Source organism: Antrostomus carolinensis, unplaced genomic scaffold, assembly GCF_000700745.2.
Source record: "Antrostomus carolinensis isolate BGI_N321 unplaced genomic scaffold, ASM70074v2 scaffold37064, whole genome shotgun sequence".
NCBI lineage: Eukaryota > Metazoa > Chordata > Aves > Caprimulgiformes > Caprimulgidae > Antrostomus > Antrostomus carolinensis.
The window spans coordinates 26,981-40,891 of record NW_010312040.1 but is presented as its reverse complement, the minus strand read 5'-3'; the positions used below and the strand labels follow the sequence as shown (position 1 = coordinate 40,891).

The 13,911-nt window shown below is 38.9% G+C and overlaps 1 protein-coding gene across 1 annotated transcript in view; it reads right to left on the bottom strand.

Moving 5' to 3' along the window:
- Positions 1–365: 365 nt before the first annotated feature.
- The window catches only part of PLXNB2 (plexin B2), a gene marked incomplete at its 3' end in the record, with an annotated part of 35,805 nt that continues 22,259 nt past the window's right edge, over positions 366–13,911 (bottom strand). The window contains exons 14-21 of the mRNA XM_029084733.1: positions 13,001–13,101; positions 12,021–12,105; positions 6,326–6,480; positions 4,553–4,713; positions 3,804–3,951; positions 3,242–3,306; positions 2,441–2,516; positions 366–440 (exon numbers count right to left, since the gene is read on the bottom strand). Of these exons, the coding sequence (XP_028940566.1) occupies positions 366–440; positions 2,441–2,516; positions 3,242–3,306; positions 3,804–3,951; positions 4,553–4,713; positions 6,326–6,480; positions 12,021–12,105; positions 13,001–13,101 (866 nt within the window). The remainder of the gene's footprint in view (positions 441–2,440; positions 2,517–3,241; positions 3,307–3,803; positions 3,952–4,552; positions 4,714–6,325; positions 6,481–12,020; positions 12,106–13,000; positions 13,102–13,911) is intronic.

Sequence of the window (13,911 nt, the reverse complement as noted above, 5' to 3'; positions counted from 1 at the left end):
ACCTGATATAGCTCTGATGACTACTTTTTGCTTGGTGACATCCTTACGTCCTAATTCTTAGGAAGTAGGATGGTAGAACTGAAGAGAAATGATTTTTGAATCAATTTCTCTTTCAGATCTTGTTAAAACTATCACTACCAAAACCAGATAGCCCATAATGAAATTGTTCATTTATAAGAACGCACCTTTGACCAGTGTAATTGTCAAGCAAGGTGTGTAACTACAAAGGCAGAGCTTTCTGTTCAGCATTGCTTTTACCTGATTATCCAGGGAATTCCAGAAATTGTTCATTTAGACTGATGTTAGTCTTTATAACTTTTTACCATTGATATTATTTAAAAATGAAAACAAAAGCCACAACTTACCTCATCATAGTATTTGTTAGTATACTGGTAAAGTTGGTGTAGAGCCACAAGCGTATTTAAGGAATCGGTATGTGCCTGTTAAACAACACAAGTGAGCAGCAAACATGTCAAAATATGATGACAGACAGCTGAAAGTTATGTGCTTGCATGACTGCTGGATACAATATACAAGATTTCCAAATGCAAGGTCTGCATCCTGTAATTTTTGTTAAATGGTAGTTGGGGCAGAAAAAATGGGTGAGAAAACTTTTGTTTGGTGATTTTTAGATCAAGACTTTCCTGCTGGTGTTTTTCCAGCCTGTCCACAACTCTAACACTGGAGGTGGAAAATATTTTGAACTCTGAATGTCAAACCACAGACTATAGCTCAAACATCTGTTAACAACATGGGTATGTATAGCTGAAGGATTTACTCAGTACAATCCACGTATTGTTGAGATACTAAGCACTGGTTCTGTCACTGTCATGGCTGTTTGACATCCTTTCTCCAGCTCTTTTTAACTCTTTGAAATTATGCACACCTCACTACAGTAAAGGTGTAACTCATCAAGATCACAAGCACATTTGGAAAAAGCCGTCTGAATCACAGAGATGGGAAGGGGAGAGGGAGACAGAGAGAAAAAGGACTTTAAATGAAGCAGGAAATAACCCTTCTTTTACCTCTTCCTCCTGCACCTCTGACATTTAACTTACTTAGTGAATATGCTCTACCTGTCTGAACAGATGTTTTTCATTCAAAACGTATAGGATTCATATCTGTAGCCATGCCTTTAGTCTTTTAAGTTAGTTAAGAAAATTAAGAATTGCAAAATATTGCTACTGGCATAAAGGGTTACCCAAAACATAAAGCAGCAGGGAAACATCCATCTTTTCTTGCTCTATAAAAGTCACTTCTAGAGCTGGTCAAAATTTGCAATGTTGGATCAGTCCTTCCATATTCACTTTTACCATAATTTAAAATGTAAACAGAAAGGAGCAACATATTCTGACGATGTTAAAACGTTCTAGTGAATTTACTTTTAATCACCAAACATTTCAATTTTATACACATCTCAATTTGTATAATAAATAAAGTGAACTGGAAAATGAAATGTCACTGTGGATGAGTTTTGTAGTGAATGACTGAAAATAGAAAAGCTCTCATGAGGATGTTGATCTGCAAAATGTTAGGTCCTAAGGGCATTGAAATAAACAAACCACAGAAAATTCCCCAAACATCCTCCTTACGCTAGAACTCTTCAACTAAATTAAGCAAATGAGCAAACCAGCCAGTAAACACACTGTCTCTTTGCTCAGGCTAAACAACATCTTTTAAGCCTGGTGAGGGCCTTTCCTAGTTCTCCCAAGTTAAATCCAGTGTTTTGAAGGCATGAGCCTGCCCTAGCTAAGCTGAGCTGCAGAGCAGACAGGCTCTTTCAAGACTGAAGCAGGTTTTGTTGTGTCTCTGCTCCATCAATCTCCAGCCAGAGTCTCCAGCTAGCAACCACCCCCTGCCCTGCTCTTCGCCATGAGAGGTAACTCCCAATAACCTATAATGCAAAAAGAAAAAGTGCCTCTGAGTGACCATGTGGTGAGCTTCTCACATGGAGTACAAAGCAGCAGTATAGCCCTTGTATAGACAGCTCTAAAATAGACTACACTTAACATACGTATGTGCCTCCCCTTTCATTTCTGCAATCTAATTTTTGCTGTGGCAGCATTCTGAATACAGTCATTACTCGTTATCAGTGTGATCAATGCTCAAAATCCTTTATATGCTGTGGAGAAAAAACACCATTCAAGAATGCTATCATTTTTCCATAATGGATGTGAAAAAGTCTGAACACTTTGCTCTGGTACCTACATCACTCAGATAGATGAGTGATGATAACTGTTCTTGGTGCCATTCAATAATCAACATTTCAAAGGGCTAAAAGGCACAACTGCACTAAGCAGGAGTATTTCAGAGGTGTATGAGATAACTCACTTGATATTTGCACATAAAAAACCCCACTTGTTGAGCTAGAAAGAGAAGACAAACAGTGCTATACTGGGCTCCAGTTTCAGGACAAGAATCACACAGAATTTGTTCTTACCCTAGAAATCTCTGCTAGATGGGTATTCATGTCTTGGTCACTAACTGGCACCATTTGACGAATACCTTTGTAGTAACTGCAACAAATGAAAATAAACATTCCATTAGGTGACATACACTCAGCTTTTCTGGTAATTCTGTATTTTGATATTGCAATTATTTTAAACATGCTTCCTAATAATGCAAGAGATGCTCTACCACAACAGACCAAGGACTCCTTTAGTAATCCTGACACCCAGCAGTCATTAGTGCTTGATATCTTTGCAACAGAAGCAAATTCCACCTGATTGTAAGGGCTAAACCACAGGAAAGAAATCTATAATTGCAGCTGATGATTATTTTAGGCCTTCAAACTTTTGAAGTCATCAGCTAGCACGAGTTTTGTCCTGTGGCAGACCTTCTGCAGTATTCATAAAATTGCCAATTAGTAAATGAATAAAGTCAGAGATGGAATAGGAAAAAAAAAAATGTTTGTAAAAATGTTTTCAGGATTTGAGTTATGGAAGCACAGAGTTGGTTACACAGATCGTATGGGTAGCACCAACCACCGCAGAAAACAGCATCGTATTTTCTCCTGAATAAATCTATCCATCTGTCTGCAGAGACATGATCATGCACTGGGTCACAACAGCACTCCATTTCAACCCTGACAATGCCGCTACCAAAGGAACATTTTAACATCCATGTGTAAAATTTTTAACATCTGACAGTTGACTTTGACTACCTCAGTATTTCCTTTTCCTCTTACACAGGCTTAAAGCCCGAACAACTCTGAATAAGCATGAAAAGAGTCTGTACTTACTCTTCCACCATTTTCTTGTAGTTAGAGATTTCTTTTGCATAAAGTAATTTGTTACTCGGAGAATCCTGAAAAAAATATAATACAGAGAAACTTGGTTGATTTATGAACATCTCAAGGAAGCAAAATAAAGACAGGAACTTAAGATCAAGCCTTTATATTCACATGCACTTGAGCTTTACAGACATTAACATTTGGATGCTTATTAACATTGGTGGGACTATTTGTCCTAAAAGGACGAAGTTTACACATGGCATTACTGCTGAGTTTTACAAAAGTATCGATGTAAGATGATACTAAATTATTGGTGGACATGAAACAATCGGTTCTTAAACTCGCTTTTTACAAAAGCAGTGGCTATTTTCTCCTTTTTATAAATATCAGTTAGCAGATTACACAGTAACACTGACATGTTCACCAACGTGTTAAATGGTAAAATGTTAACTTCATTATAAAACTAAAAAGAAGCTATCAAGGCTGTATCTCCTCAGAGAATGGGTATTGTCTATGAGGATGCCCTTGTCAGGCATGAGTGTAGTCAGGATGTAGAATGCAAATCACTTACTCTGCTTAATTTGTGCTCTGTTCTTGTGCAAGCATCCATGAAAGTCTGTGCAATGACTGACAAGGAAGCATCCACTACTTCGTGAACATGAACATCAAAGATGAAATGGGGATTTTTCAGTATGTTTACCCAGAATCTAAGAGGCAGGCTGCAAAGCAAGGAAAAAGATAAATAATCCTTTTTACACAATAAATGTTCTACAACAGGCAAATCAGATGAAATTAAGTACGGGTGATCTCCTCACAACAGTGAAGCTTAATTTTATATTTCAGCATTTATATAAGCTATCTGTTAGTCTGGTTTCCATGTCTGAAAACCAAGCCTTTACATCTCTCACAGAAAAACTCACATGAGAAGAATCTCGAGTGCCCCAAAATAGCAAGAGAAGATGTCTTCTCTTGCTATTTTGTCATGGTTAGAGAAACTACCTGAGCAGTATTTGATTAGATTTTGTGCTTTGACAGGTAAATCTAGTCCCATTTGCCTCTCGCTTTCCTCTTCTCTGAGGAAAGACAAAAAGTAAAGTGGTAAATCTGCCAATGATGATCCATAGGTAGGGTGGTTTCATTTTTGCAGCTTCTAGGCTTACAGGGAATCCTTTTGATCATACAAACATATTATCTCAGGTAAAATGATTCTGAGAGTTACAAATGAAATTTACTTTGATTTGTGGGAAGCGTGCCAGTACATACCTGGGCATTACACTCTCATTTCTCTGCAATACAAGTATTACTCTGTTCATACTGTACCTGTTTGTTTTCCAGATGTGAATGGTATCTTCATCCTTGATGTCATGTTTTTCTGCTTGCTCATCAAGAAAGTCAAAGAAGTATTTCACAGCTGGTGGCACCACATGGTTCGAGTTGAGCACGCTATGAAAGAAGTTATCTACAAACTGCTGAAGAGTCCCCTAAAAGCAAATTTTAAAAGATCGATTACATTTGTGTTACAGGCTCAACTCTGTGCCATCCTGGAGTCTTTTATTCTTATTAACACTAACAGCCCATAATCCAGTTGCAGTCATTGTTTGCCTTCTCCCTGAGTGCTAAGGTACTGGGTGGCAAAAAACAAGCGGCTTCTTAGTGCAGTGACCTTGCACTTGTAAAGACCTTCTAGAGAACAATTTTATGTTCTAGCCTGAAAGGTTGCAACTTCACCAACTCTTCTACAGTTTGGACAGAAAGGTGTGCTTTCTCCTTGACAGGAGAAGCAGAAACTGGTTGCTAAGTATACAATACATTTACGCTTCAGGGTCCTTGTGCACATAAAATAAGTGTTAGCCATTTTAAAATGGTTTTCCAGCTTCCCACCTCCAGTTTCTCTTACTCCAGAGCACCGCGCAATTTTTAGAAAGAAACTGAGAGGAAAAAGTACCAATGAGCATTTAACTTTTTGTTCAAGGGCAAGCACTTGGGTCTCATCAGACACCCAGTCTGGCACAGTTCCAGCTCCATCAAGCCCAGGGAGTGAAGTGCCCCAGGAGGGCTGTGTGTGTGGTAGGATTCCTGCATCTCCCTGGACTGTGACCCAGAGACTGTCCCTTGTTTTAGGGATAACCCTGTTGAGGCCACATGCGGTTGATCCCTGCTCAGCTGGTTGGCCTTACAGACACGTTTGAAGGGCTGCATCCTCTCGCTGTCACTCCAGCTGGCAGACCCAGAACAGGGCAGGGACTGAAAAGGCAAGCAGTGCCTGAAAGTGGCCCTAAGCCACTCTGCTGTCAGCAAGGACATATCAACAGTCCCAGCAACCACACTTCACCAGCTCTGTATGAGTTAGTAAAGCTCCAAACTGGCAATAACCTATAAACTGGCTATTGGGAATAGAAAAGGGGTGGCTGCATCTTCCTGGCTCTTTGTCCTGGGTCGATGTCATCTATACACAGAGTTTTCTTCACAGCCATTTTCACACTTGGACAAATGGCCTTAGCTGGAAGCCAACCACCTCCATTTTCACGAGGAGCCTGGTTTTAGGGTCATTAAACACATTATCCTAAATTCTTTCTGCAAGGAGGAATGCTTCACAAAATTATTTTCGTTGTGATCCATTCTGCAGTATAAGCACTAAAAATGCTCTAAAAGGACCATTATTATTTGAAAACATTTTTATTATTTTTCTAGATTATACTGCAGCATGGGTCACAAACAAAAACAGGGAAATATAAGGCTCTGTAGCAGTTTATAAGGCATTTGGTTCATAAAAAACCACAACAAAATATTATCTAAACACAGATATTCTGTGGCACAGAGGAGAATATCCATCTTTGTCGTTCAAGAAAAATCCTTATTTAATGAACACATAATCATGGTTCTCAGATTTGATTGGGAGTTATACTTTATCTCTTTCCCAGTAATGTTCCTCAGGGCATATTAATCACTTGAAGCCCTGAACACCAGCTTGCATATGCATGTCACATCTTCAAAATTGCAGCCAAACATATGACTAATAGTTGCATCATTTTCTCCAGTTGTACCTCTAAATCTATAGATGTTAGGTGTAACCGTGGCACAGCTGAGCCTTACCTTCACAGAGAGAAGTCTGGTCAGGTAGATTTCTGTAATTGCTTTGGTCCTCTCTTTTTCTTTCACGCTGCCCCTCTTCGATTTGCCTTCATCTATTTCATCTACTGGCCGGACTAGATGCCAGACCTTATTTTCCTCTTCCAGGAGTGCATGCCCTAGAAACAATAATTGCAATAAATGCAAAAAATGCCTCACGCCCAAATCAGCAACATGAAAATAATCATATGCCTAAGTATACAGGTAGATCCTTGTTCTCTGTCCTTAACTTACCTTTTCTCTTGCCAAAAGGATCTAGATTACTTGGTTCCTGTCCAACATGTACAACTCAAGTACTAGATGTTCAATAATACATAAGCTGAAAAAGCAGCATTGAAGTAGGATTGCAGCTTGCTTTTGTCAAGAGCAAAGGGAGAGGAAAGAATCACACAATAAGGAAACTCCTGTTTGGTCACATAAGCACAGTATGTGTATGTTTTTGAGGTCCACACCTGTAAAATACTCTGCCTCTTTGTGAATTCTCAGAGACGTGATCAAATTACAAAAATTCCGCTAGGTCTGACCCAACAGCCACCTGGAAAGGGCAATCATAGCCCGCTCCAGGGACAAGGCATGGTATTGTTGTAGCAGCTCTGGTGAATTTAAGAATTTATGATATCAACCTTTTTTCTTGGTATCATCATTACAATTTACATTTTTACCCTAACTGCTGAATTCAAAGTATGGTACCTCAGTTCAGATCTGCCTTTATCACCACTTGACTATGTAGGTGAAAGGAAGAAAAATGCATCCTTTTGCTGAGAGGGTCTGAACTCCAGCAGACAGAGGTAATAACTGCAGAAAACTCAATATGTTATAATATGATTTTAAAAAAAATTCTTTGTCAGTATTCATACCTTAAATCAAAGAGAGAGAGACTCACATCATGTCTGTTACCATATAGCAGAAACAGGAGTAAGCTCCTGGATGCTTTTGATGGCTCATCTGGTTACAGCACCTTGCTATGCTATATCCATGGCTTGGTCATGCAGCTGGTCCCTAAGCTTAGTTCAATGATTACACAATGGAATATTTTTTATTTAAAAATAAAATTGCACTGACTGCATTTCAGCATCAACATGAATGTTCAGACAAACTGTGCTTGAGAATCTTTTGTTCTGAACAGCTCTCAAAGAGATGATACAATTGTTTTAACTGGCAATTAATAACCCCTGAAAAAAGATTCTGTGTCACAAAGTGAGTTTCAGACCTCCTGGTTTTGCTTGTTCTTCCTTTGATTTTTGAATTTTTATATCTACTTGGCATAGTCCCTAAAATCAATGGTGCTTTTCCAGTGGAAGTTACTGAATCAGTCCATTTAAAATAACTGACATCTTTAAAATGTGAAAGCTATTTTCCTCATAAAAATTGTGATTCAGCCCTATTGCACAAATTATTTTGCATTACTGCTAAGTTTTATGCTTTAATATATGCACCTAATGCATGATGACTATGATATATGAATCCCAGTTACAGCAGAAAATATGTTTCTGATTCCATGAATTTTGTCCTTTTAAATTTTTGGCCACATTTATTTTATTCACTAAGTTCTTGAACAGCTACATAAAATTTACCAGCTTCCCTGTATGTTCACTATTCCACATCACAGGGGAAAATAGTTTATATGTAATGTGCCCAAAACAACACTTCTGCTTGAATCGACTTTATAAATCCTCACGAAAAGCATCACCTCTGCAGTCTTCTGAGGCCTTCACTTCTTTTTAACCAGGTAGGGAAAAAAAAAAAAATCTCACATTAAATGACATTGTCCTTTGAAGAGTCCTTAATTTGATTTGGAAGTTCATGTGAATGAAGCAAGAAAGAAATAAAAGCTATCTCTTTGTTTTCAAGCAGCTGCAATTTCGCAATCGATACCATTCATAGCAATCATCCACCAGTACAGTAAGAACCGCTGGTGGCCTGACGTCTGGAATTTCTTTTGCAATGCCTGTTATTTACTTTTGTAAATTAACAGATCAAATCACACAGAGCAGAAACTATTTTCCAGCCTTATGTCAGTTGCTTGGCACGCTTCTGCTTCCTCCTTTGATTCAAAGGAATTTATCCTCTCTGTGCCCTCCTGATGGTATATGGCCCAGTTTAACTTTGGAGTGAAGAGAAACAACCAAAGGGGTTTCCACTGGGATTCCTGGCCCTTATGTGCAGCTTAATTTGGCTCGTGTTTGTTTAGCAACAACAGAATTGGCTACCAGTGAAGAAGTAGTTATTTCATTGGAAAGTAGGGATTAAGAGACTACAGCACAACCAGATGAACTTTTGCAATACAAAGATCCCACTCAATTGCTAAAAATAGCAGGAAGAAAGAGGAAGAGAAATTCAGAATGTGGGGCAACAAAACATGTTAGCAGTACAGTTGCTAAGAGAAAATAACATTTCTGTGAGATAATATTTTCCCCTATGGAAAAGTAGGAGGTTAAGAAAACAAGAAAACAAAACATAGGGGAAAACCCCTCTTTTGTTATTGCAGTAGCCACATTATGCATCAAGCCGTAAGCAGGGAGAAGACTGCACCCACTGGGTCAAATGCTTCTTCCCCCTTGAACATTCTTTGGTCAATATAAAATAGTGCTGGGGGGGGAGATGTTAATGCTAAATATTGACTAATTATAGTGGTATGAAACATGATGTAAACATGATGGGGGCCAGTGAGCTGGTGACAGGCAACGCAGCCCCTTTCCCCTTGTAGCCCCTTTCCCCGTGCATGGCCTGCAGCAAATTACCTTCCTTCCAGTCTCCTCCCTGCTGTGAATACAGGCTCCATGGAGGTGAAGGAAGGGCTGCCCTACACCAATCTGCTAATCAGTATTTCTGATCTGCAACCCTCTGGCTATTTTTATTCAGAATTAAAAAAGAAAAACAAACCCAACCAGAATAACAGCGTGTGTTGTTTTGGCTTATAGTTCAGTACAGAAATACTAGCGTTAAATCATTGAAACCATTCTCCACCTTGATACAAATTAGTAATTGCATTTATTATCTCCAGAAGCAAAAGATGCTGCTTTTAATTTGTCACAACCTCCAGCTTCTAGTGTCTTCCTGTTAGAAGCTGTGAATGAAAGCAGCATGGAAGTAATGCCAGGTTTTAGAGCAACATCTCTGAACATGGTTTTACATTTTCGTTCTGTGCAAAGCCTAGTACTTTGGCAGACAGTCAATGGCTTCAGCTGACACTTCTCAATGCAAAAGGTGCAAGTTAATGAGAAACTCTGGATGAAAGGAAAACCACTTCGTCACAAGCCTCATTCAAGAGCTGTGATAGGATTTGTATTTATTCCAGCCCTGTAAATCCCTGTGTCATATAAATGTGTATGTGGGAGGGGAAGCCTCTGATCCTCTCCTCTCCCTTTTACACAAATAGCATCTCACAAATCACTGTCACTGTGGGCTCTCACTTTGCACTGGCTTTTTAACATTTTATAGCTTACCAAAAGAACAAGTTGGCACCGGGTAGCTCTGAAGACCCTTTGGCAGTAAATGGGCTAGCCTGCCATGAAATGCTATCTTCCCAAATTTGTACACTACCATGGTGCAAGACAGAGTGTGGAGAAGAAACGTGTTGGAAATTGTCTTCATTCTATACTTTGGGATCTGAACTCTCTTTGCTGATTTTTCTCTTATGTACAAGACATTGTCCCCAGAAGTGTCCTTTTCCTTTACAATGAAGTATGCCACACATATAACTAAGGAGTTCACCTCAGAGCACCAACCATGTATGTTTGGAAAAGCTTCATCATACTGAATCACAGCTAAAGATAATAAATAATATATAAATATAATCGTAGAAAAGGAGCAAAGAAAAAAAAAAAGAAAACTCCAACAGAAAAACACGGTCTGGTCCTCTACTGCCTGCCGGCAAGGCGGGGAGGATGAAGACTGGGAGCCCAGAACAGGAGACTGAACACTGCTCTGTGTCAAGAAAGCAAAGCAAGTTAAGGACAGCACCAGGTCCATTCATGGTCCGCTCCACTTTAGAGTGGAGGTGACTACTGCCTCAGCAGTTATCTCAGTAATTGGTGCAACCAAACTGAGCAGGGACTAGGAATCAGCTCTTTGCCTGGCTGCACTTCACTGCCCTCTCTGTTAAACTGAATGGCTTTTCGGGTTAACACGCCGGGTTGGCATCTGCTGTGACAGAATAGTCACCACTCAGCCAACTATGGCAGGCACTGGCAGTAAAGGAGTGAGAGGACAGCAACAGAGGTGTAGCCACGACCATTAGAAGATGGTTCAAAGATGCTAGAAAAAGTCTCAACAGAAAGCATCCAGGAGGAGAGAGTAAAAAGTAAATGGCAAGTAATCCTGTCTGTAATTTCCTGGCCAGTACTCAAAACAAATGAAATGGAAGTCTGCACATTTTTGTTAAATAGTGATACATATCAGAGCTATCAGCTGAGAGCCATCTTTTTGAAGAATGTACATTTCTGACGTACTATTTCCAATCTGTTTGACTGCCCAGCCCTTGAAACCTATTAAATCTAAGATCAGTAAATCTGTTTTAAAGGAATGAAACTATTAGGTGAAGCAATGGCTTTTGCAATCAGTGCTAGACAGAAAAGCGTATCAAGTGAGTTCACAGAAGGAAGAATGATCTCAACAATTATTGTTCCATAAATCTAACTTCTACTTCATGTAAAATAACTGAATATAAGAATTAAAAAAAAAGAGAGAAACTGAACATCTGAAATGCAAAGGAAACATATGTGACAAAGAATATAAATTTACAAGTAAATATTTCCATAAAAAATTGAATGTATTTTAGGCTATAATGGATATTGTGTCTCAAGAGCCTTTGAAACAAAGGAAGTTGGTCTAGACAGAATACTAACATGTAGAAGGAAAAGCTTTAAAAGATGGGTTGCAAGCTAAAAGGTTGTCTTCTGTGTTGAGAAATGCAGCATACTGTAGAGGATAGCTACACAAGAGTTATGCAACAGCTGCTAGAGTGATGTGAAAGAGAAGAAACATTATAAGGAAACTCCCAACAATAACTTACAGCAGATTGCAAACCTCAAAGTGAACAAATGAATTGTGGAAAATGCTGCATCTAAAGAGATAACACGTATGGAATAAACAAAGTCAACCAACAAACCCTGGAAAAACCAAGCTAGCATAGCTGGTGAAACATAACTTAAAGACACAAAATTAACATACAGAGATGAGTTTGCAAGGCAACACAGTTTTAAGAAATGCAATTAAAAAATTACGTCAGATCTATTATATCACAGAGCAGTGAGCTGGTCTCTACTGTGGTTCATCTAGAACACTGCATTCAATTCTAGTGGAAGAAATTTGGAGAAGAAAGTGAGAAAAGGAAAAAGGAAGGAAAAAAGGAGATAAAGCTTTGGAAAGATGAAACTTACCATTTGACTATAGATGCAGTGGAAACTAAGAAACAAAATATACAAGGAAATGTTTGCTGAGAGTGCGTTCTATTAAGGCTCTTAGAATGAGGACAAAGAAAACCACTGCAAGAGTTCAGTGGGTAACACACAACAAATAAGCCCTGTATAGTCTGGTGGGGAATATCTAGCTCCACAGACATGCTCAATAAACAAGATCAAGACAGCAATGTCACTCCCTCTGTGTGGATTTTGACTTCTAGTCATTTTGGGAGGCAGTGAAGCCACAAGATACTTACTTTCCCCTGGGACATCTTGCTGATTATCCTCTGGCTGCTGGGAAACTCCCATTTTTGATAAGATGAGCGTGGCACCATCTCGGACCTTTGAAAATACAAACAGGGATGTTATTCGAAAGAAGTACGCACTACTGAACCTCTTTCGCAACACCTAAACTGTGGTTTCTGTAATCTTTGGCAGGGAATCTGGATCTACGATTAATGCTGCCCTTCAAATGCTTCCTGGGCAACTGGCTCTGCAATTCAGAACAGACTCCCTCCCCCTCCTTTAGTAAGAGATCCCATCAACACCTCCTCTGAGATTACTGAAACTGCTAGAAACTTCTCCAAAACTTCAGTGGCTCCTCAATCTGGTGTGGGTGCCCTTTGTACAAAAATGGGGTTTATCATGAAGCATTGGACCTGTCTATTTTCTGAGGGAAAACTAACTCCGTCTTTCCTAATCAGGACTTCTGTTGTTAGAAAGCAATATATAGCATACAGAGGGAAAATAAGTGGATTGCAAGTGCTTGGTAGAGTGCACAGTACAAAACCTAAACCAGACAGTACAAAAATGTCAACATCTGCTCTCCTGACTGGGCTGTTGAACAAACCAGACCAACCGAAAATCTATTTAGCAGCAGAGCAAGGACAAAGACAATTCTCAGGGGCAGGAAGTGGTAGAGAAAAGAAGAGATGAATATGAGACATAGTAAAAGGAGTTTTTGAATGTTCAAAGGGGAATTCGGATTTGGACACTACAATGATGAGGAAACCTGGCATTTAAGTGATATGTTTTTGGTAAGATGTTTAGCCAATATGTCTAGACCCAGCCTTTCATGCTCCCAAGCTTTTACTACCTAGACCCAGAGCTAGGGTTTGGGTTTTTTTTTTTTTAATTCTTTATGTAGCACAGAAGTTTCTCTTAAAAAAATAAAATTTTATTTATTACTAGAGAACAGTTAAGAGATGTGAACAACTGCTCTGAAACACCTCCTTACATTATAATGCATTAGTGTGTTGATACGTTTCCATCTGCCATCTCTTTGGGATGTTAAATCCAAGTCTGAGAGGATCTGTGCAGTAGAACCTGGACGCCACTCTAAGGGGTAATTAAAATGAGAAAAAACAGTTTTTAATTATGTGCAAAAATAACTACTCTAAGAATGTTTCAGTTTAGAGACCCACTGATGCATTGTCTAATGTTAAAAGAAGTCATTTGGCACAGGCCACGATGTGTGTTTTTTATTGCTTAATAGTTTGGCCTTTATTAGAGAAGCTTGCATGAACTATTCCGAACCGTGCATATGACTTCTGATTATTTTCCACAGGAAGCTAAATTCCTTTGCATAGAATACTACAAACATAAATAATAAGAACAGCTGTCAGTCCAAAATAGAGAAGGACTTTGTACGGAATACAAAAGGCATTTTAAAGGAATTTACAAGGATTTTCTGAAGAGCAAGGATTGCATCTTCTACTTTCAGATTAAGGTAGTAATGCAGATATTGCAAAACTATTAATTGGAGCTTCTATTCTGAGATTATTAGGCCTTTTAAGTTATGTCTTTTTTTTTTTTTTTTTTTTTTTCCTCAAGAAGAGAACACCAATTTGGAAAGCCTTCAAGAAGGATGATTGTCAGAGGCTGGGTGGCTCATCATCTCCTAAAAGTGCAGCTCCTGTAAGTTATAATTCTTTTGAATAACCATCATAAAGGCAAGTCAAAATCAGTAACAGTTTCTGAAATTGCATCATTACTTCTCCATCAGTTAATTGTCCATGCTGTCATTATCACATTAATTAGTAACTGAGACAGTGACTCTGTCAGACATTAATACATTTGTGCTAACAGTCATTAACAGGCTCTTTGCACACTAGTGACAGTACACCAAAACTTTAAAAGTCAGGAAAA